Source organism: Lynx rufus, unplaced genomic scaffold (assembly GCF_022079265.1).
Source record: "Lynx rufus isolate CCGP_SWC_20201006 ecotype Redwood Valley unplaced genomic scaffold, mLynRuf1.p SCAF_4, whole genome shotgun sequence".
NCBI lineage: Eukaryota > Metazoa > Chordata > Mammalia > Carnivora > Felidae > Lynx > Lynx rufus.
This window is the reverse complement of record NW_025814856.1, coordinates 99,884,384-99,909,202: the sequence shown is the minus strand read 5'-3', so window position 1 is coordinate 99,909,202 and position 24,819 is coordinate 99,884,384. Positions and strand designations below refer to the sequence as shown.

The 24,819-nt window shown below is 41.8% G+C and overlaps 1 protein-coding gene across 4 annotated transcripts in view; it reads left to right on the top strand.

The window, feature by feature from the left end:
* Nucleotides 1-24,819, top strand: part of SLC25A13 (solute carrier family 25 member 13) — a 185,185-nt gene that overhangs the window by 126,361 nt on the left and 34,005 nt on the right. For all 4 annotated transcript variants that reach the window (XM_047096290.1, XM_047096289.1, XM_047096291.1 and 1 more), the window contains 2 exons: nucleotides 4,418-4,470; nucleotides 6,060-6,140. In XM_047096290.1, coding sequence (XP_046952246.1) covers nucleotides 4,418-4,470; nucleotides 6,060-6,140 — 134 coding nt within the window. The remainder of the gene's footprint in view (nucleotides 1-4,417; nucleotides 4,471-6,059; nucleotides 6,141-24,819) is intronic.

Genomic DNA, 24,819 nt, shown 5'->3' with positions numbered 1-24,819 from the left:
TGGGTTCAACCTGTTCCCCCATCTAACAGATGAGCGACCTTGGGCAGTCTCCTTGCAGTCAGCTTCAGTGTCTGTTGATGGGATAAAAATAACTTTGCACTGAGTTACTCTTTTGACTTGAGTAGATTAAATGTGTTGATTCACAAAAAGCCCATAGAGCAGTGTGTGGCATGTAGTAAGTGCCCCCCCAATACCGGCCGTTGTCATCATCCCTACCACTGCTATTTCTGACCAGCCTTCACTGATCTTGTCCCAACCCTGAATGTGCCACGAACTTGAGATTTGGGGGCCTTTCACTCACAATTCCCTCTGCCTGGCCACATTGCCCTGCATGCTACCCACATCTCTTTTCTCTGGTGAACCTCTGCCTGTCCTTAAAGATCTAGGTCAGGGACCTCCTCCTCTTTGACGCCATCCTCCCTCCTATAAGAAACTGGTGTTCTCCAACACGTTCACATAGTTCTTTTGATACCTCTGGGCTGTGGCACTCACCGCTCTTTTTTAAGGTGGTTTATCTCCTTTTGGGCACACCGAGACACCTAGGGTTCCCTTTTCTTGTAAACTGAGAATCTCTCCTGGGGGCAGCACAGATTTACTATGTCCATCCCAGTTCCTTCCAGTCCCAGGCATGCAAAAGGCACTTGGTAAATGTTTGCTGAACAAATAAATATTTGCTGCCCTATATTTAGTCTTAAATACAGGTTTTTTTCTCTTTTGTTTGGTTTTGATTTTTGCTGTTCACGGTGCATTACTAAATTTGTAGTGAGAAAGACAAATCTCAGTAGCTGAAAATGCTGGCTGAAGTGATTGTACCTAACACCGTAGTCATTCGGCTCTGTGGGCTGTTTTTTATTAGTCATTTTAAAAGACTGTCACAGGGTAGTTCTAGAGACAAGAGATCATCATTTAAATCACAGTGCTTTCAACTCATCCATGGTTTTGGTCTACAATTTAATGATGAGAAAAATACATCTAGAAAGTAAATATTTAACTAAACATTTTGGTCCCTGACCTGAATACAGAGTGACATGGGAATCGTAAATGCTAAGATGTAGTTACAGCAGCTCATCCCGATATTCTACCTGTAGAAATTAACATTGTACTTTCATAACGTAATAACAAAGCCTCTCTTCTCCTATTAGAGACATCATATTACCTCATAGGGTATAAGTAAAAGATTCACAAGCGAATGTAGTTTAGAAGGAGAGAACACTGCCTCCTTTGAATAAGAGCACTTGCTTTGCCCAATAGTTCATGTTTTCTGTGCTGCTCTGGGTTATTTAGATTATAAAGAGCAAAGCCCTATTCAAACTAGCGAGAGCAGAGCTTGGTTAAGGGTTTACTTGAGAGAGAAGGAAGGCAGAGCTCTCGCAGTGATCCCAGGGCGGGAATGTCCCTAGAAGCTGGCCTCGGAGGGACCAGAAGATGGTCCAGGCTCCTCCTCTCATCTGCGCACCTTTCGTGGGCTGTGTTCTCTCTCTGGCATTTGCTTCCCATTGTCTCCTCTCTGCCATCTCACTTCCTTTTCTTGTCCTTATTTTCTTAACGCTTCACTGTGGCATTAGCATCTCCAGGGCTTCAGCTGGCCGCGTTCCCCACTCCACAGGGCATCTTCTCAGTTTGTGCCCCTGTGCTAACTGGCTCTTCACCTCTGAGGACTCGGTTATGCTCCTGGGGGAAGATTCCTAACTGGCTAGCTCTACTTCTCTCCCCGCCCCCGCCAGGAATAGAATTTAATGATTCAACACTTAAACATAACACCCAGTGCTCATCCCAACAAGTACCCTCCTTAATGCCCATCACCCAGTCAGCCCATCCCCCCACCCAATTCCCCTCAAGCAATCCTCATTGTATTTAAGAGTCTGTTATTTAAGAGTCTGTTATGGTTTGTCTCCCTCTCTGTTTTTATCTTATTTTTCCTTTCCTTCCCTTCCTCCTATGTTCACCTGTTGTGTTTCTTAAATTTCACATATGAGTGAAATCATATGGTATTTGTCTTTCTCTGACTGATTTATTTTTCTTAGCATAATACCCTCTAGTTTCTTCCATGTTGTTGCAAATGGTAAGAGTTCATTCTTTTTGATTGCTGAGTGATACTCCAATGTGTGTATAAACCACATCTTTTTTATCCGTTCATCAGTTGATGGACATTTAGGCTCTTTCCGTACTTTGGCTTCTTTTTTTTTTTTTTTTTTTTAATTTTTTTTTTTTTTTCAACGTTTATTTATTTTTGGGACAGAGAGAGACAGAGCATGAACGGGCGAGGGGCAGAGAGAGAGGGAGACACAGAATCGGAAGCAGGCTCCAGGCTCTGAGCCATCAGCCCAGAGCCCGACGCGGGGCTCGAACTCACGGACCGTGAGATCGTGACCTGGCTGAAGTCGGACGCTTAACCGACTGCGCCACCCAGGCGCCCCTCCGTACTTTGGCTTCTATAGGTAGTTGGCTGGCTCCACTTATGGTACCAGATCACAGGGCCCAGGTTGCTGAACTCAGTGGCTGCATCTATCTTCGGTGTCTTACCCTCGTCCAATCAGCTGTGGTCCTGGGGTGCAGCAGGCTCAAAGAGTGGCTGCCTAGAGAAGACCTTGCAAACTCATATGAGGATTAAATGAGTTAGTAAAGTGCCTGACACACAATGAACAATTTGTGAGCTGTTTTCAAGTTAGTTCCTTTTAAACAACATTCTCATTAGCATCATCCTCATCACTCAGTTCCACAATGAAATGAGCTTTCTCACATTTTTTGTAAATGATAAGGCTGTTTTATATGTACTTTTTCTAGAACCAGAAGCACAGAAAAACACCTCTTTCTTGTAATGATATCAGCAGAGCAAGAAAATGATGAATGACAACTGTCAGTTGTCTTCATTGCCATGTTGGCATGGGGGGGGGGGGACCTTGGTGAACTGATGCTCAGACCCTAAAGTGTAGAGCCTTTCCCAGCTGGAGCAGATTACCCTGATGTCGGAAAGAGGTCCAGGGCTGTCAGATGGATGGATGGATCAATCGATTGATCGCTCTGTCTTTACAATAAGCTCAAATTATCTTTGAAACCCTGCGCTACTCAATAAAACATGTCTGCAGGCTGGATACACAGCCCTCATGCTAGTAGCAACTTTTGTCCGTGGGCTTAGGAAGAATAGTGTGTGCCAGGCTGGTGTCTCAGAAGACTTTGCAAGTGAACCCTTTTATGTCGATGAATTAGAAAATTGTCCTTGATAAAGGCTAGCATCATGAAGCCCCTCTCGAGGACAGCAGTATGACACCGGGAACAATGTATTCTGATCCTCAGGGATAGCTTGCTGCGTGTTTCCAAGAAAAGGCATATGCCTTTGATTTTATTTTCTTAGAAAGAACAAATGAAAATAATAATATTTTTTAGTTTACCTATATAGGTCTGCTCCTGCTCTAAGTTCCTTTCCTGGAAGCGGCCGTAACCTCTCCCTTGTGCTCTGATTCGTAATTCCCACTCAGCCTACATGTTTAAAACTGAACTCTTCACTTCTCACCCCTTCATCTGTACCCAGGTATTCATGTCAAACCCACTTTTTCTTTTGCTGTCTCCTCTCCTGACCCACACACGCACGCGCACACACACGCGCATGCATGCACCCACACCCATTAGTATGTCCTGTCTTTTTTCCACCCAGCAGCAAGAATTGGTCTTTTTAAAAATATGAATTAGCATATCACTGTCCTGATTGAAGCTTGTAATTACTTTTCATTGAACTTAGAATATTATCAAACTCAGGACCCTGGCCTACCATGTGGCGGTAGCATCTGGCCCCGACCTGTGTCACGCCTCACTCTTGCTTTGTGCGAGGCGGCTCACCAAGGTTCACCCTCATTTTTGAGCACACCAGGCTTGTTCCTACTCTGCTTTCTTTGCCTTATCTGTTCCCCTTCCAGAAATGCATTTTTCCCTAGTTGTCACGTCTTCGGAAAAGCCTCTCCCTTGCTTCCGTCTGAGGCTGGTCCGAGCAAGAACCTTGTTTGTCTTGTGCTTGTTGCTAAGTGAATGAATGGCTAAACTGTGGGCCTTTGGGGGTAGGAGGGATGAGAAGAGTGTTAGAAAAAATAATCTATTCACTACAGTGCACTTATTTCACTTCAGAGGCAGAAGGGAAAAGAACAAACTTATGGAATAATGAGATTTCCTGTATCACTAATACTGTTGACTTACCCAACGTGCAAACGACCCAGAATATGAGAGGGAATTTGCTTGGGCCTGATGTGGCTCTGAGACACATTAGTACTTACACATACCATTCCGAGTATTCTCGTTAAAAGGAATAGCAGAAAATCGCCGCAAAGTTTGCCCCAGTTTTTAGATGGTGATCCCCTCTTTAGAGCTGTTGATTTGTTTAGTTAACAGTAATTTATTTAACATACTTCTACTTTTTGTTGTTTTTTAGGTCTGTTGCCACAGTTATTGGGAGTTGCCCCAGAGAAGGCCATAAAACTTACAGTAAGTCTTTTGAGTTGATGCTTCTTAGGAAGGGAGTTTGCATACACGCAGGAGTCCAGCAGATACTCTCATGGGAAATAGTGGGTTTGTGTTTCCTCAGAGGCGCTGGCTAATCTCAACCGAGGCCCTTGTGACACCCAGCTTCTCGCTGTCCTCCACTGAACACCAAACATCCACACATGTGATGTTGTGTTTGAACAAAACTTTCGGCGGCTGCTACCACCACTACCGCCACTGCCATAGCGGCAGAGGGGGCAGCACTTGCCGCTAAGTTTGCCTCGAGACCGACCATATGAGGCACAATGCGTATGATCTGCTAGTGTTTAATCTCAAGCAAAGTGTGACCCAGAGGTTAGATAAGGAAAGTGTGGTCCACGGGGTTTAAGTGTTTACCTGTGTTCACACAATTCATCAGTGGGAAGATTAGAATTCGAAACCAGATTTTTCTGACTCTGAAGTTCAATTACATGTGCTGTTTATAGAATTCATGTTTTGGGTATATTCTCTGAGCATCTGCTGGGCCACATGTTCAGGAGTCTGAGTTCTAGTTGAAGTTGATCCTTTATCCACTGCCAGGCTCTCGTGTAACAGACGGGCGATTTTCAGGAAGTTTGTGGAATGGGTGGATCCTGCCTTTCTATCACGAAGGTCATAAAGCCCCAGGAAGTTCAACTCTACTTTTAGACTGGGCTCTGTAGCCATGGTGCCTGAGATTTTTTTACTGTGTTACTGCGTGACCTTGGGACACCTAATCTTCTCTGGCTTGTAGCTTCCAAAACCATGATTGATTTTTAAAATTGCTTGTAGTACATACCAATTTGAGTAGATGATACTTAATTAATTAATGTTACTGATGTTGAGAATCCCTAGATACTGAATTCTATTAAGCTGAAAATTCTGCTTATTCAACTTTGTCTCAGTAATGAGTTTTGTTTTAGATTAAATTTTGTTAGAAGACTTGAAAGTGATTTTTAATCAAACTCTGTGAAATAGTTTTTAACTTCTAAATCATATGGTTTTATTTTGTCCCTCATGTCAGTATGTCTCTCTTATGCTCTTGTGGTTGCCAGACATATTTACATTTTAGGCTTATAAGCCATCTCTTTTCCTTTTCCTTCTCCTTCTCCTTCTCCTTCTCCTCCTCCTCCTCCTCCTCCTCCTCCTTCTCTTTCCTCTCCTTCTCCTTCTCCTTCCCTTCCCTTCCCTTTTTTCTTTTCTTTTCTTAACATTTTATTTTTAAGTAATCTCTTACTTAAGGAGTAATTTCCACCCCAATGTGGGGGTGGAACTCACAACCCTGAGATCATGAGTCACGTGCTCCACCGACTAAGCCAGCCAGGTGCCCCTGGCCATCTCTCTTTCAGTTTCTTTCTCCCTGAAACATCTGGAAGATACATAGATAGATAGACAGAAGACAAACTACATATGTAGTTGAGGGTACTTATCAAACTCTTACAATTCTTAATTTACTCAGTTTATGATTACTTCAGTATACTTAGAAAAAGAACATACTTACAGTTGTATATTTATGTGTGTTTAATGCCTTTCTTTATGTTTTTCATCATCTTCCATAAATATTTTTCTTTAAGGTGAATGATTTTGTGAGGGATAAATTTATGCACAAAGATGGTTCGGTCCCACTTGCAGCAGAAATCCTTGCTGGAGGCTGTGTAAGTACCTTTTACAGAACTCTGTTTGAAAAGATTATTGCACATGTATATCCCCACCATGGTAACCTAACGTGGACTAAGGCTTCTGTTCAACCACAGATCCTGTGCAAGGGCAGAGCCTTCTAGGGCACGGACAACCATTCCTGAGATGGAAGGGTAAACGTTCCTGATCTTATTGCCTGTTAAGTCATGCCTGTTAAATCCATCATTGCTTTTGGTTGGTTCTGCAGTAGAGGTCATTTGTGGCAGCAGTGTTTGGCCTTTGAAAAAATCTTTGCTAACCTTTTTCTGAAGTTAATTTGTAGCACGTTCTTTCCTCATGGCACCCTCTGCTGGGTCAGGCACTTAAATTTGTCGTTTGGAGTCAGCAGCCATAGCTCTGTGCTTTGCTTTACCTTACAATACCAGCGACTCCTCAAGCTTCTCTGTGCTTCTGGAAAAAGGTCACTGGGAAAAAACTGGCTGACTGTGTTCCGCATTGTCAAAACTGCTTGGAATGAGTATTTCTTTATATGAATGAACAACCTGCATCTTGTTCTTAAGCTCTGCAAAACATGATGTCTTGTTTTATCTCATGTACAGGTTTGTTCATGTGAATGCAAATACTTTAAGTAAATTAAACTCTTCTACAAAGACTGGCACTATTTAAAGATAAGGTTGGTTAAGTAAACAGACTTTGATCACTAGGGCAATACAATATCGGTATATTTTCCATCTAAACCTATGTTTCTTGTGAGAAAGATGAGGTCACTTACTTTTTTTAATTAGCTTGTTCTCTGCAGGGAGTGGTACTCACAAAATAATCTTTTCTTGAAAATCATTGCGTTTAGATGGCAATGGCATCTAAAGGGCAAACACCTGAGAATATTGAACCTTTGTTTGGAAAGGGCTTATTGTCCTCACATTGAATGGGGGTTCCTTGAATGCAGCAGGAACTAAGAAGTCCTAGTCCTGGTAGTTCTTAAGAATTAGGTGGAATTTGGCTAGTGCCTGACTCTCTTTCTGTTTGATCACTGACCTGTCATAGACGGCCAAGTAGGATCCCCTTGTCCTGTAACTTTAGGAGCATTCAGGATGGAAAAAGGGAGGCTTTAATGTCCTAAATAAAAAGAGCACACAATAATAATCAAAAAGAATATTATTAGAAGGTGTAACAGCTACTCTTCCTGGTAAGCGGTCTTCATTTGAAACAACCATAGTGTTCATTTGAGTAACTAGATTTTCTCATTGCAAAGTGGCATGGCCACAGTCTGTCTGGCCTGGCCTCCAGGCTGGCGCACGGGACTTGAACTAACAGGGTATTTCTGTAAGTCACATGGGTTTGCTTTTCTGAAAAAGTCAGGTTTTAAACCTGCTTAAAAAGACATGATTGTACATCTCTGTAAGAATTTAAAATGTGAAATTAATTATGTGAAACTGCTCAAGATTTTGGCAATGATCTGGAGGTTTATTTTCTTTTTAATGAAAACATTTTGCCTGCACCCGGGCCTGGGTGCCGGGGAGATGGGTTGTGGCGCGTCCTGTCTGCCGTAGGTGGTCTTGTTCTCTTGTCTGTGGTCGCCCATTTTAAACCCAAAGCACAGATTGGCATCAGAAGTGGATGCCTCGTCATTGTAAAGAGGCGTAGCCCTTCTTCAAACCTGATCTAAACACGGGCTTAAAACTGGAGCCACTTGGGCTTTGCAGCTACTTAAACTATCTGTGAAAGGAGGTCTGCCGTCCTTCATCTCAAAGGCTGGTAGACAGTGGGGTTCTCGATGTTTCAAGTCTCCCGTGTTGCTCCCGCCACCAACGCTGCTTTAAGATGAGAGAGTTTATTTTTCGAGTAAGCAATCCTGTAGGTAGCAAACAATCCAGGCCCTTCAGATCTCTGAACAGTGGGACAGATGATCCCATCTTCAGTGTGTTTTTAAAGCAGCTGCACCTTCCCTTGCCAGCTGCGACAGCATTTTCCCATCCTTGGAGCCAGACACACACCTTAGAAAGTCCTGTGAGCTCCAAAGCCTCGTCTCTCCACCTGGGAATACAAAGGGCTTTGAAAGCTTGGGTCACGTGGCCAGTCCCCCTTCTTAGTTCACCCGAGCATGCCAGGCAATGACTTCTGAGTCCCCGGGGAGCTCCCCTTGCTTCGTTATTACTGAGAATTAGTACACATGGCTGACTTTTCACTTGTAACTGAAGCTGCTCATTTCTTTGAAGAAAGCCTTTTCTGTTTTATTGTCTGTTTTCTGCAAAAACAGGGAAAATCCGTCAGGAGGCCTTTGTCTCGTTACCTTCTTAGCACTTAGCAAAGCTAATAGTCTGTTTTATTATATTGTTTCAGAAAAACAACCACAATGATAGTAAATTTGGAGGAAGTTTTTGGAAGAAAAGGGAATAAAATTAATACCCTTTATTAATTTATTTTTGAAATAGTAGAATCTCTAACTGAAGAGATAAATCTTCGGTGTCATTGATGTGGATAAAAGGGTTAAATCTGGCTCAATTTTTAATGTCATTGTTTGCACTGAGATTAGATTTCAGTTAAAATTTGATTTCAGTTTTCTGAGCATTTCTGTAGATTCACACTTAACAGTAGTGATATGTTCAGCACAGTTCAAGACTAAACGAAATGCTGAGCCTGGGGTTTGCAAACTCCTGAGTCTGAAAAGTTCTTTGTGGTTTGTGTTTTCTCCATACCTTGGTTTTCTACAGGCTGGTAGTTGTAGGAGTTTTGACAGAGACCCAGATCCTCAGGCATCCCTGCACAAGTATATACCTTCTGTTTCTTTCCGTTTTTCCCCTTCTCGGGTCAGGAGCTCAGCCCCTGTAGGGGGACATGACTGGGGGTCATTGTCAGTGATGGTGGGGCTCACAGTAAATATGGCAAAGGGAAAGGGGTCTGTCACTACCCATTTCCAAGTAGATTCCCAGTGACTTTAAAAACATACTATCTCTCACCACGTTGTTATTACTGTGTTGCTGCTTAGAAATAACACAGGTAATGCCATCTGGTCTGGAAGCATCCGTCCTTAACATAATAATTGTGTGTTGACTGTCTTCTCTGCATCCAGTGAAATAAGAGGATTGAAATCCTGAGAGGTCTGGGATCTTCAATTCTTGATCCTTCGATCTTAACAAGTCTTCAGATAAGGAAATGCAAGTGGTGCCATTACTGTTTTCAAGGACAATATAAAAATGATGATTAACTTATTTGGCAGGAAAATAAATCCCCATTGAAATAAAAAGAAATGAAATAATATTCACCAGGAAAAAAAAAAGTCAAAGGATGAACCTCTCTCTTTTAAAGCTCATAGTCAGTAAAAATTACTTGCATACCAATAGAAAATAATAGCATTCTGTAATAATTTTTAAGGAGACAAGTAAACATGCTTTTCGAACAATGGTGCTTTGATGATGGGTCCACAGTAGTCTCTTCCTGTTGAGATCCATACACATAAACACACAGATGCTGATTGGTATGTATGTGTGTGTGTGTGTGTAATATATCTAATGCTTATGGAAGTTTATATTCATTTCAAGTAACAGAAAGAATTGATGTGCTCACATCACTGGTTTTGAAAGGGATCGGTGAGATTATGACCACTGATGAAAACATGGCATGAAGAGCAATCTTAATTGCAGTCTCCTGCAATATGACCCTGACGTTGTTGCCTGTATTCCCATTGTTACCGGTGATTCCTGTATGCATATTTCTATGCCTGTATAGCAGTGTATCAGAGACCAAGTTTTTATCATTCATCTTTTTTACATGACATTCAGCCGCAGTTAATCCTCACTGTTTAAAAAACAAAAAGAGGGGCGCCTGGGTGGCTCAGTCAGTTGAGTGTCCTGCTTCGGCTCAGGTCATGAGCTCACAGTTTGTGAGTTTGAGGCCCGCGTCGGGCTCTGTGCTGACAGCTCGGAGCCTGGAGTCTGTTTCGGAATCTGTGTCTCCCTCTCTCTTTGCTCCTCCCCCGCTCATGCTCTGTCTCTCTCTCAAAAATAAATAAACATTAAAAAAAAATAAAAAAAAATGGTACAAGACACCGATGTGCCTACCACTTAACGTAAGACATCAACTTTAACACATGCAACTGGAGGCCCTCCCATATCTGACACAATAGGTTTTCCCTCTTCCATCTCCCAAGAGATAACCCTATCCCGAAATTGGTGATTTTCATTTCCATGCATGTCTTTATACTTTTTATAAGTGTAAACTTGAGCTGCATAAATATTTGCTTTGGGAGGCTTCATTCTGGCTCCGTGCTACAGGAGCAACTCATGATTCTTAGGTTGATGCTGTTGCATTTTTCCCACTAGCGCAACTCCTATGCTTTGCTTGCAAGAAAAGAATATGTTGTAAATGGGGATATTCTATTCAAATGTTGTCATGTGGCATACAGTGAGTATGCCTGTTACAAATGTGTGGATTTACATGATTTTATACAGCTATGATTGGAACAGTGTATTTATTTAACCAATTTTTTGTAACTTGGAGTTTCTTCCCTAAAGTCCTTTCTTCAGTCTCACCATTTAAACTGCTGCCGGACACTAAGTAGGTTTAAAATGATAACCCTCCCCACTGCCAGCACACATGCTCCCTGTGTGCCTTACTGCCCTCACTTCTTGCCTCCTTCCTAGTGGGAATCATATTAGTGTTCGTGAGGAGGACAGGCGCTCTGGTTATCTATTGCTATATAACAGGTCATCCTGAAACTTCTTTTATTGTTGCACATTTCTGTGGGTTGACTGGGTTCAGCTGGGTGCTTCTCATTTGTGATCTCCATGTGATATAGCTGCAGATAGCAGCTGGGGCTGCAGTCATCTGAAGGCTTGACTGGGATGGATGTCCAAGATGACCCCCACTTGTGGCTGGTAATGATGCCAGCGAGGCTGTTGTCCAGAGCACCGAGTGTGGCTTCTCTGGGTAGCTTTGGCTTTTCAAACCTTGATGGCTTGATTCTAAGCAAGTGCTTCCCCAAAGTAGGCATGCTAAGAATCCTGGGCAGAAGCTGCAAGACTTCTTAGGACCATCTGATTTTGAATGTCACTTCTGCTCTCTTCTCTTTGTCAAACAAACCACTTACACCAAGGTTCAAGAAGAGAGAAATCAGATTCTATCTTTCAATGGGAGTAACGGTAAAGAATCTTTAGACTATCTTTGGAGGGTTCAATAGGCAGTGTTGTAGGACGAGAACATCCTCATTGTCCCCTACTTGATACGATTTTATAGTTAATCCCACGCCTTCTCCGAGGATCTGTTACTGATTCTAGAACCCATTCCTGCTCCAGATTGCTCTTGATTGCAGGGGCAGAAACTCATTAAAGTAGCAATAGCTGAGTGAAGGTTTACCTTGAGGGTGTACATGACATTAAAGGCTCTTGAGAATTGAGGCAGCCCTGGGAACTGGCTGCTTCCTGCATTTTCTCCTGTTGGCCATCTTGGTTTTTCTCAAAGTGACTTTGCATCTCTCTGCACATTTCTTTAAAGACTGTTTTTTTCAAAGCAGTTTTATGTTCACAGAATTGGGAGAAAAATATACAGATTTCCCAAATACCTCCTACCCCTACACATGCATAAAGTCACCACTATCAACATCCCTCACCAGAGTGGTATGTTTGTTACAATTGATATTGATGAACCTACACTGACACATCATTACCATTCAAAATCCATACTTTACCTTAGGGTTCATTTGTGGTATTATATGTTCAATGGGCTTGGACAAATATATAATGAAATACATGTATCATGTTAATAATCACACAGAGTATTTTTCCTGCCCTAAAAATCCTCTGTGCTCTGCCTATGTCTCCCCTTTGCTTCCACCCCTAGCAACCATTGATCTTTTTTACTGTCTTCATAGTTTTCCCTTTTCCAGAATGTCCTGTAGTTGGAATCATGTAATATGTAGCCTTTCCAGATTATCTTCTTTACTAGTGATATGCATTTGAGGTTTATCCATGTCTTTCATGGCTTGATGGCTCATTTCTGTTTATACTCAGTAATATTCCTTTGCCAGATGTACCAGCAGTTTATTAATTCTCCTACTGAAGAACATCTTAGTTTCTTCCAAGTCTCAGCAGTTATAAATAAAACTGCTATAAACATCCTGGTGCAGGTTTTTGTTGAAAATGTAAGTTTTCAACTCCTTTGAGTACATATGGAGTACAGTTGTAGGATCTTACATTAAGAGTATGTTTAGTTTTATAAACAAACGAAAAAGTGTGTTTCATTTTGTAAGAAATTCTCCAAACTGTCTTCCATACGGCTGTACTATTTTGCATTTCCACCAGCAACAAATGAGAGTTCCTGTTGCTCCACCTCCTTGCCAGCATTTGTCATCATCAATGTTCCACATAACTTTTTTTTATTTTTAGAGAGAGAGCATGTGAGTCAAAGAGAGGGGTGAGGAGTGGAGGGAGAGAGAGAGAGAATCCCAAGCAGGCTCCAGGCCCAGCGCAAAGCCCAACACAGGACTCGATCCCACGATCCTGGGATCATGACTTGAGCCAAAACCAAGAGTTGGACACCCAACCAACCAAGTCACCTAGGTGCCCCTCCCCTTTTTTTCCCTTTTCTGCATAGCTGTTTATTTTGTTTATTATGTTTTATTTTGTTCCTGATGGTGTTGACTTCTTCAAGAATTCTCTTCATGTCCTTGCTGGCCATCTTGCCTCTCTCCCTAACAAATGACTTTCAGCTTCTTTTCATCCTCAGCCCCTGCTAATTAGTGCAAGTAGCTCAATTTTGTTTCGTTTTGTTTTTCATTTAATTATTAGAGGGGGAATTTGATTGGCAAGCATCAGCTTCATGTGTCAGGCTCTAGATCAGCCTTGAGTCATGACCCCACTCAAATATTAATAACTTTGCTAAACAAATTATTTGTTTCAACCATCTTTAAATGCATTCAAACACTTCTTGTATTTTTATTTTGGTTTTAGCTTGAATTCTGTATGGATCCTTTGAATAATAGTGTATGTACTTTTGTCATAAAGTATACCCAAAGGCATATTCTTTATGACTGAGTTTGAAATCCCTTGAGGTTTTAGACCAAATCATATCAGACCAAGGAGAAAAATTCCTCATGGAATGAACACATAGCTCTGATAATCAGCTTATGAGTCAGATTGCCTGAAGTGGATTTAAGTCCTACTTCTGTGATCTTTCTCTTCTCAGGGTTTTATGTGAAGATGTGGTCTCACAATGTAGTTTTCTTAAGGCAGACTTTTTATGTGTGATGGGTCTTTGCACATCTCCTACTTATAAATACAGAATGATGTAAGTCTCAGTCATTAAGTTCAATTTCTGTGAGGTTGCTCCTGTGTGACATGTCAAGTAACCAGGATTTATTATGATTTATATTGAGGCTGTGGAAATAAGGTTATTATTTTTTTAATACTTGCATATTTATTTGTTTATTTTTAGTTTATTTATTTTGAGAGAGAGAGCTTGAGCAGGGGAGGGGAAGAGAGAGAATCTGAAGCAGGCTACACACTGTCAGTGTAGAGCCCAATGTGGTGTTCAAACTCATGAACCGTGAGATCATGACCTGAGCTGAAATTAGGAGTCAGACACTTAACTGACTGAGCCATCCAGGTGCCCCATTGCTTGCATCTTTATAGTTCACTTATAGTTTAATGAAAATCTAATGGTTAGTTAGCTCGTTTTCAGATTTTTGTCATTGTTATTGTTTGGAATGTTCTCTGGGAGGTTTTTTGGCATACCCCAAAATGTATGCCCATATTGTAAGTTTCTTTCCTTCCTCCCTCCCTCCTTTATTCATCAATGGCAATTTCTATTTTAACAGATGACTTTCAACAAGATTGAAGTGAACTAAATTATTTTTGTTTTCATAAGCTTTACATTATCTATATTGCTTTTCATTCATTTCCATATATTTACAAACTTAAAATTGTACCAAACACATATTTTAGTCAAGATCATATCATAAGCATTTTCTATATATCAACATATATTGTGCCTTTTAATTATGAAAAAAATAGCCATATTAAAGCTAAGGTAGAAAACAAAGCAAAAGAAACTGGCCATAATTCAATTCTGATATTGTAAATTGTCTTAATTTGTGCATATGCTTTATCCCTCTCCTTCCACTGTGTTGACTCCAAGGCTTAGAGACTGTATGAGGTATTATGTAGGACCTGTTATGTTTGTCATTTATGGTCTGGCTTTGCCACTTAAGGAGCTCTTCCTTTATTAGCCTTGTGCTGTCAGCTAATTGCATCCTGGGGATCATGGGTAAATGTTGCCTGAAATAAGACATCTATAAATGCTGAGGATAGGACCTACATCAAACTATTAAACCTGCCCCTAGCATTGTGTCTGATATATGGGAGAGGCTTTAAAATACTTACTGAATGAATAAATGCTTGACTAGAAGGTCTTGAGAGAGCAGTAAACATAAGGCAGTTATTTGATATACTGAGTTGCTATTAACGTAGATAGAAATAGTCATTGAAGGAGCAGTAACTATAGGAATCAGAGTGTGAAGGAATTGATGGACTTTAGGGAATAGCAGTAACACGCCTACATATGTAAATATCTAGGATGTTTCCTAAGAAATGTTTTCCATGATAACTCGGTAAGGGAACCAACCTTTAAAAAACTTCAACTTCTGTTTATTTGGCTTCATTCCAACCCCCATCTTTATACAGAACCTTAGGAACAGGATGAATATAAAACACTTGGGGCATTTGATAGAGTTTATGTATTATTACTTATGTTAGTAGAAAAGATTTTATTGAATGGTTAACATGTGAAATTATCATGTCAGAATCATGAAGGAGTCATACAAAAGAGTGGCTTTAAAAACAAAAGAGACTAACAATGAGATTCCACTACCCATCTATTAGAATGGCTGAAATCTGGAACACTGACAATATCAAATGCTGTGGAGCAAGAGGAATTCTTATTTATTGCTGGTAGTAATGCAAAATGGTACAGCCACTTCAGAACATAGTTTGGAGATTTCTTACAAAACTGAACTTACTGTAAGATCCAGCAATTGCAGTCCTTGGTATTTACCCAAAGAAGTTGAAAACATATTTTCAACAAAAACCTGCACAAAGATGCTTATAGCAGCTTTATTCATAGCTGCCAACACTTGGAAGAAACCAAGATGTCCTTCAGTAGGTGAAGGGATAAATAAACTGTGGTACATCCAGACAAAGGAATATTATTGAATCTAAATAGAAATTAGTTACTGAGCCATGAAAAAACTTGGAAGAACCTTAAGTGTATATTACTAAGTGAAAGAAGCCAATCTGGAAAGGCTACATACTATGTGATTCCAACATAGAATCCAGAATAGAACATTCTGGAAAAGACCAAAACTGTGGAGACAGTAAAAAGATCAATTGTTGCTAGGGGTGGAGGAGAAGGGGAGAAATGAATAGGCAGAGCACAGAGGATTTTTAAGGCAGTGAAAATACTCTGTGTGATACTTTCATGATGGATCTGTGTCATTATACATTTTTCCAAACATACAGAATGTACCAAGAATGAACCCTAAGGTAAACTATGGGCTTTGGATGATTATGTGTCAGTGTGGATTCATCAATTATAAATGTAGCACTCTGGTAGGGGGAGTTGATAATGGGGAGGCTATGCATGTGGCGGGGTGGGGGGGGTGGCGAGGGTATAACGGAAATCTGAACCTCTCCATTTTTTTGTAAGCCTGAAACAACTCTAAAAAAAAGTAAAAGAGTCAATAAGTAGTAAAAAATGTTAGCTATTGCAATATCTAAGTTTGGAGGTTTCTGAGAAGCCCATCAGGCAGCTCTATCACAGTTTGACCAGAAAGTCTTCTGGGGGTGGGACTAAGGGACTGGGCTGGATGGGAATTCTGCTGCCTTTCTGCTTCTAGGAAGAGCCCTTTCTCCAGATTTCTGCTTGACTTGGAGCAAAAATAAAAGAGCTACTGGATGGCACTAAGGGTCCATCAGGATGGCCTCCCTAGCTAAGAGCTGCCCTTTGGTGGCTCAGAAATGTCATCTCATTAGGGGAAAGTCCAACTGGTGAGAGACCCTGAGCCAGCCTGATGTCCCTTTTCTGTTTTCTCCCATCTGTGGCAGAGCCTGAGCCTGGTTTGACTCAAAACAGTTCAAACCCCAGGCCATCCTTCTGGTTATCTAATAAATAGGGGAGGGGCTTGTTATGATGTGAAAATATGAAGAAAGATTGGGCCACAGCTTTCGTATGCTTTAGACACTGAAGGTCTGTAAATCATTAAATGATTCTGGTAGTAGCAGTCAAAATAGACATGTATCACAGCCAGAGCCCAAATGTGAACATATTTGACAGATCTGTAACTTCATTGCTTTTTAATGTCAGTCAAACAGATTCCACTTTGGTTTCTTAGCCAGGCTTCCATACGCCTATTAAAACCCTATGAAGTTGAAAATATGAAACTTAATATTTGTAAAACATGTAAACAGCATAGCCTTTTTCCACCGTGCCATGTAGTTAAGAAATTAAGAGTAGGGAAATTTCAATTTGGTATCTCTCGAAAACAATTACATGGTGAGAATCTATTCTCTTTTAAAGTTTCCTAATAGTCCACTTACAGATTTTTTTACTTAAGAGCTTAATTTACACACCAGTCAGGAGACAATCCTGTTTTGTTTCATGTTTAGAGGTGTGCAATTAGACAGTCAAATTGGTTCGCTAGGGCTGCCATGACCAAATGCCACAGACTGCATGGCTTCAATAATAGAAGTTTATTTTCTCGCACTTATGAAAGCCGGAAGTCCCGGATCAAGGTGTCTGCGGGTTTGGTTTTCTTCCGAAGTCTCTGTTCTTTGCTTGCAGATGGCCGTCTTCTTGCTGTGTCTTCCCATGCCATCCTTCGGTCTGCATGTTGCCTGTGTTCTAATCACCTTTAAAGACTCCAGTCTTGTGGAACCAGGGCCCACCCGTATGACTTCATTTTACCTTAATCACCTCTCTGAAGGCCCTGTTTCCAAATACAGTCACATTCTAAGGTATAGGATTAGGTCTTCAACACACAATTTTGGAGGGACCCAATTTAGCCTATAACACTAAGGGTTAGGCTAAAGGTTCTTTTCTCAACTTGCAGTGAGGACTGAACTTCCTGACTGTACAAAGTGATAACCTCTCCTGTGATGGCACTGGGCACCGGATCCAATACTTTCCTTTCAGAGCAAGTTAGAGGGTGCGGGGTCTCTTGGCCTCACATCCCCTCACAGTTGCCATCTTCTTTGTGAGATTGTTGAATTCCTGTATTCCGTGTTGCGAAGTACCTGACTACTGTTGGGTACTGTGTTTTAATTAAATTCATTCACTACTATTTGCTGAATACTTCTTTTGTACCTGTGATCTTTTTTTTTTTTTTTTTTTTTTCAAATAAGCTCTATGCCCAACATGGGGCTTGAATTCACAACCGTGAGATCAAGAGTCGTACACTCTGTGGACTGAGCCAGACACCTCCCTGTGATCTTTCTATATGATGATAATATCTGTACTACATACAAAGTATTTTCATGTCTCCATGTAACATTGAGTTAGTAAGAGAATAAATAGAAAATACCTTAAATCTTAGATTTCTTAAGAAATCTTTATTTTTCACTTTAAATACCAAATACTGTCATCATTTGAGTGTTCATTTTATATGTAATGTGTATCATTAGTAATTTACTAGTGTAGACCTTTTTTTGTAGTTACAATCTTATTTGTATCCAAATAATCAAAATACTGTATTTAGGTTTTAGTTTGAAAAAGCCATATTCCATAACTTCATATTAATCTATTTTTGACACATGTAAGCACACATTTTAGAATGTCAGTGTGCAATTAGATATTCTTAGCACATGTCATTTGTGAAAAGCACTTTAAATCTAAGTACATTCAATTGAGCATAATTAAAATATCAAGATACACATTCTTCATATACATTTTGCCACTTAATTTTTTAAGTAGCTATAAGTATCTACCATGTGAATTCAAATTAAAGGGAGGTGATTAAATACAGTTATATTTAATGCTTTTAGTTTAAAATGTAGCAGGAATTGCACTGTGTTAAAAAAAAAATACCCCGCTATGTTTTCTGTGGACAGCAGATTGATGACAGGATTGATTTTTTTTTTTTTTTTTAATGCAAGACTGTTAGTAATTTCTGAATATTCTCAAGACTTTTGGCTAGACTGGTTTGGGGAGGCAGATCACACGAAGCATGCCTTTTCATCTTGTGAGTTCTTCTGACTCAACTCCCCAAGTCCCAAGAAAGAATGTTCAGGGATACTATCCAGGTTAGGAAAGAAGCCTTGGAGAAGGGCTTGTTTAGTTCCTAATAGGTGAAAGAAAATGGATCCTAGGGAAATAAGAACTGGAGCTTCTGGACCAGACCTTTACATAATGTGTTTAGGCTGTGGCTATTTTCCAAAGTTTAATAATAAGCAGGCTTGGTAAGTCATCTTCAAGGCATATAACTTTAAAACCTACTTGTTCACAATTATTGGACCTGAACTGTGTTAGGCTCACTTTAGTGCGAAGGTCCCTGTCCTTGGAGAAATTGGGCAGTGCATTAGGGTCCTGCAGTATGTTGCCTTTCTGAATGTTTCTTGACATTCTGTTATTAAAAAAGCAGATGAATCACCTCCCAGAATAAAATTACCTATGCAGCATCCGAAGTGTTAACAGTGAACTTAATCATTACGTAACATAGCAAGAGGAATTTGGGTGACAAAATCGTGAAAAAGAAGAAATCAAGCTTATAGTCGCATCTGGTCAGTGAGCCAAAGCTGTGACGGAAGCCACGTTTCAGGTTCTTTGCAGACTATCTGGCCCATTTCAGAGAGGGGGTATTAGAGGGAAAAAACCTGTAATTTTACTTTGAGCCATGAGGAGTGTGTCATATGAAAAATTAGAGCATTTGGAAATAACGATGCTTGTGTCGATAGAGCCCTATTCATTTGAGAAGCTTGGTGCTTGGGCTTCATGCTGACATAGTTGTAGCTTCCATAGTCCTATGTCCCTTTCTGGTTGCTCTCAGCCCTCCTGGATGCAAAGGTGAGTTTATGAAGATCATGGATTTTAGACAGGAATCACAACCACTGAAACTGCCCTGGAGACATGAACTTGGATTTGTATTGGTAGCAAAATGGGGCATCCAGCATTCACCTGGGACAGCTTTAAAGGCCCGAAACATTAGAAGTTGATCTTGAACATAAAGGGCATCTGTGTGGCTTTCCTTCCAGCAGTCAGATTACCTGGTCAGAAGAATGTGCACTGTGCCTCGTTTTCAGCAGTGGGAACCTAGTCTCTGTCTCAGTTCCTTGTGCAACCGGTGGTGCTCATTTTCAAAGTGGTTTGCTAGTGTTGGGGGCAGTTCACACCTACATGGAACCACAGAAAGCATCCCCACAGGCAGTGTATGGTCAACTCTGCTGGATAACTCTCTTACCTAGCCATTGTCATTTTTACCAGCTCCTGCAGCAGGACATGATTGACCATTTCTCTGTAACAAAAGTATTCAAAATTAGAAGTACCCACTTTTATGGAGTGTCAGCTTGAATTTAATTAATAAAGTTAAGTGAATTTAAATTAAGTAAAAACTCTCTGGTTATGTGGGGCACCACTCTATCACCCATCACTTAGGTGAGTTTTTGTGTCCCCCCCACCCCGCCCCCGCCAAACTTTTTTTGCTCGAGACTGCTACTTCCTGCAATCCTCAGTATAACTATGTTTCCCTCAAAAAGAAAGTTTAATGTACAGGTTTCTAGGAAAAGAAAAAATCGGAACTCATTTGTACTGGTTGAGGGAGTTTGGTAAGTTGAATGGTAAGCAGTATCATTGATTGAGTAGTATGCCAGGCACCGGGATGAGTGCTCTATGTACCTGTTTCCATTTTATTTTCACACAGTCCTGTGAGTAACAGCCAGAAATGTGCTCTGTAAGGTGTGTGTGTGGGGGGGGGGGGGGGTTCATTAGTTTTGTTCACTCTTACACATCTGCTGTGGAGTTGGCACACAGTTTCCTTTAAAAAAAAAATGCTACAGGGGCGCCTGGGTGGCGCAGTCGGTTAAGCGTCCGACTTCAGCCAGGTCACGATCTCGCGGTCCGTGAGTTCGAGCCCTGCGTCAGGCTCTGGGCTGATGGCTCAGAGCCTGGAGCCTGCTTCCGATTCTGTGTCTCCCTCTCTCTCTGCCCCTCCCCCGTTCATGCTCTGTCTCTCTCTGTCCCAAAAATAAAAATAAACGTTGAAAAAAAAAAAGTGCTACAAAGCATTTTGTCACGTTGACACTAGCATTCACTGTTAGTGCAGTGGGCAGTAAACATACCTAGCCTCGTCCGGGTGAGAATCCACATAAGACTGAACTGACTCATTCCTCATCTGCAGGCCTGTGCACACAGTGGGGTCTTAATGGAGAACCCACTGGGTGCTGCCCCGTGGCTCCAGTCCTTTCAGGCAGGTGCAGATAAGCATGCCTAAACAGCCCTTCAGCACACTGCATCCTGCTGTGTCTCCCGTCCGTTTGAGCTGCGGGGTGGCAAGCATGGGCCACTGCATCAGACACCTCTTTAGATGTCACTAGGTACCTCATTGTCCTCCTGTCTGCGCACATCGGACTAACTTCACCATAACTTTGTATAACTTCTGGAGAGCCAGAATGTGATGTTACTCTTGTTCTCTGGGGTCATTTGTTGTTTTGTGTTCGGTTTATGCTTCAGAACTTCCGTTGTCTCCTTGTGCCAAATCCTGATCCATTTGATTCTGTTTGTCTTTGAATCATAAATAGTAGGGAAATCCCGGCTTCACTGTCTGTCTGCCTTCCACTCCCCTCCCCCACCCAGAACTTGTGTGCTATTTTGCGTGTGACCTAATCCTCCTCAGCTCCAATTTATCTCTTCACTGTCCCCTAGAGCTGCTCTCCTTCATGACCCTAAATGCATTTGCATTCTGCCTTGCTTGCTTCCATAAATGACATCATTCTCTCTCTTTCCCTTCCCTTAAAAAGGTAGATTAACACATGGGACGCCTGGGTGGCTCAGTTGGTTAAGCGGTTAAGCGTCTGACTTTGGCTCAGGTCATGATCTCGTGGTTTGTGAGTTTGAGCCCCACGTTGGGCTCTGTTCTGACAGCTCAGAGCCTGGAACCTGCTTCGGATTCTGCGTCTCCCCCTCCCTCTGCCCCTCCCCCGCTCGCTGTCTCTCTCTCTCTCTCTCTCTCTCTCTCTCTCTCTCAAAAATAAATAAACATTAAAAAAAATGTAGATTGCACAAACTCTGATTCCCCAGCATCCACTTTTCTATCTTTCCAACCACAGATCACACGGTGAGCTGGACCTTGCCTCCCTGTGCCAGCAGATATTGTTGGCCATTTTGTCGTTGGCTTTTTCCCTTCCAGAAGCCCCTCTCTTGACCTCTGTGCCTGGATTGCTGTGCTGTGTGGCGGAGGCTTCTTGTCACTTAGGTCTCCACTGTTGGCGTTTCATCTCCCTGCACCCCACATGAGCTCCTGCCTTCAGTTAGCACAGATGGGGGATGACACCCTCCTCTGACTCCCTCCCTAACTCCCAGCTCGCTTTCCCATTGCCTTCTGGATGTGTCACCCTTCCTCTGTGCCCCTTTGTTCCTGTTACACACCTGTAAAAATATGGGTCCTTTCTTTGATCCTACACATTCCTTCTCCCGCATTCTCAGCAGCGGGACCCCCATACCTTCTTGCTGGTGTAATTGTTCCAATTCTGACCTTTCTTCTCTCTCATCTAGTCTGCTAAAACCCTAATTGTTATCCCTGGCTTTGGGCTCTTCTCCCCTACTGAACTCTCCCTTCTACCACCCGGTCCATCTTTCCAAGACACAGATGGTAGTCACGACACTCTCCAGGTCGAAACCCTTTATAACCTGCGTTCCTCCCGCCGCACGAGCACAGGAAGGCACTATCGAGGCCTTCTGTGATTTGGCCCCAGTAGCCTTCTCCAGCCTTCTTCTCTCGTGGCCTTAAGCAGCTGGCTGGTTCTTCTGTGCTGCCAGGTTACGTAGTGATAAACAGTGGAAGTGCCTGTCTGGCTTCGGGCAGGTCTGCTTTGAATATAGACTCCATCTTTCTAGCTCTGTGATCTCAGGCAGGTTACATAAGCTCCTTCACCCTTTCGGTCTCCATTTGCTCACTTATAACACTGGAATAGTATTATTAGCTACCTTATGTTATGAGGACCAACGGAGAAAATTCATACAGAGCTTTTAGTGTAACGTGTGGTACATAGTAAACACTCAGTAAATGCTAGTGGATGATAATGTTGATCTCCTCATAATTATCACCCATATTAAAACTTCACTGGACACACGGTGCCGGGTCTCTTTGCTCTCTAAGTGTGCCAGGCCTTTGTCACTGTGCCTTTGTGCCCTTCTCTGCCTGGATTAGCTAAATCCTAATTGCACTCAGTCACCAACTGATGTGTTACTTTCTTACGTGCCTTACCACCTCCCCAGGTTATCCCATCCAACAGATATCTTGCCTTTCTTCGAATTGCCATGGCAGTTTATCTGGACCTTACCTCTTCTTGTTTGTTATAATTCCCTTTTCCTATGTGCCATGTTTTTTCTTCGTAACACATGTATTTATTGGACTCCATAGAAAATCCTTTGCTTGCTGGCTGTGTAGCCTTGTGTAAGTGCTGTATTGGTTTGCCAGCCCTGCCATAACAAAATTCCACAGACTGGGTGACTTGATACAAATTTATTTTGTCATGTTCCTGGAAGCTGGAAGTCCAAGATGGTGTCAGCAGGGTTGGTTTCTTCAGAGGCCTCTCTTGTTGGCCTGATGATGGCCCCCTTCTCGCTGTGTCCTCACACTCTCTTTTCATTGTGCACATTTGTGTCCATATCTCAGTTTCTTCTTACTATAAGGACAAAGGCTGCATGGGAGTAGGGGCCACCCATATGACCTCATCTTACCTTAACTGCTTTTGTGCAGGCCCTGTCTCCAAATACAGGCACTGTCTGAGGTACTGAGGGTTAGGACTTCAGTATATGAATTTTGTTGGAACACAGTTCAGCCCATAACAGTTTCTTTAATCTTTTATGCCTCAATTTTCTCTTATGTAAAATCTGGAAAAAATACCTCTTTAGTGGGCTGAAGATCTGTAATCTGTGCAAAGCAATAAATACCCTGATAGCCAGTAATGGATGCTTAATGAATATTTATGACCTCACTCCTATTTCAAGCTCCTTGAGAACAGGAATGTTTTCTCACTCATCTTGTGCCCTTGCAGCTCTTAAGACAAACTTTGAGCACGATTGCTTATAAATGTTTGGGACTTTTATGATGTGAATGAATGAATGAATGAATGATCAGGTAGCAGAAGTGAGTCTGCAGTAATAAGCACGTGTGTTTCTTGGATAGATCCAGATGCTGGGTAGGAACTAAGGTTTCAGTAATAAAGAACCTGTGGAAAGGAAACTTATAGACACCTCAGCGTCCCCACTGTAAATATAATGTGCCACCCACACAGAACCAGTTCTAGTGCAGTCTAGAAAATCTTTGCCTGTCCTACTTGCCGCAGACTCCAGAAAGTCACAGGGAAGTGATTTGTGACAAAATTCCACACACACACACACACACACACACACACACACACAAAACAGCATCATCACACAGCCAGGTCTCTCAAGTGATGAGGGACACAAAGACATGCACAATAGGTGTTCCTGTTCGCGGTCTGTGGATTCAGCTATCTTTGATCTCACGGAGGAGGGACACAGGTAAGGCACTGTGAATGGACAATAGACTGGGAGAGCGGCAGCCAGTGTGCCGCTCAGTGATCAAGTCGTGGTGATGCCCAGACACTGTGCATCTGATGATAAGCATCTTCTCTTGGTGCCTTGGAGTCTCTCATTTCCTTCCAGCTTGACTCCAAAGGACTGATTCATCTTTGGTACCTGTACAATGTGCCACTTTGAGTCTGGAAGCTCTTTCTTTCTGAGCCCACCCGAAGCCAGGAGTACATCATTATTTTTTCTCAGTATCACTACACTTTCTTCCCACTGCGTCTGTTCCCTGCAGCTGTCTGAAGTGGATTTGACTTTTGCATTGTCCTTAGTGATTAGAATTCACTGTGCCGTGCTAAAAGAATTGGTATCTATCGATTGGCTGGGAGTCAGGGAATTGAGTATTAAGTTCTTATTTTGTATATAACATTAACTTTTACAACTATTAGTGCAGATATAAGGTAACGAGTAAGACAGCGATTCTGTGCCTAAGGATTATACCCTTTAATAACGGCACCACTTGCAGATGTACAAAAAGTTTGTTGTGAGGTCAGATGTGAAACATAAAAGTTGCCCTCTGAAAGAAACTGGAGAACTGGAATTAGAAGTCACAGCTGTAAGTAAGCCTGTCAAGCAGCCTCTCAGAATTTAAAGGGATCATGGAGGTGATCCAGTGAAGTAGAGCGATTCTCAAATCTCACTGCACATCTTAATCAGGTTTTTTAAAGAGCAGTTGCAGAATTTCTTATTTATCTGAAGTAGGATTTGGAAGCCAGTACTTTTTCAGAGCTTCGCAAGTGACCGTAACATGCAGCAGAGAGGGGCACCATCACTTTGGGAGAGAGGGAAAAAAAACTCTATGGTGACACTACTGTGTCACAGACATCGTGCTGGCTGCGGTCCGTTTGCCATCTCCGCAAGCCTCATTTTGAGTGAGGTGGTTTG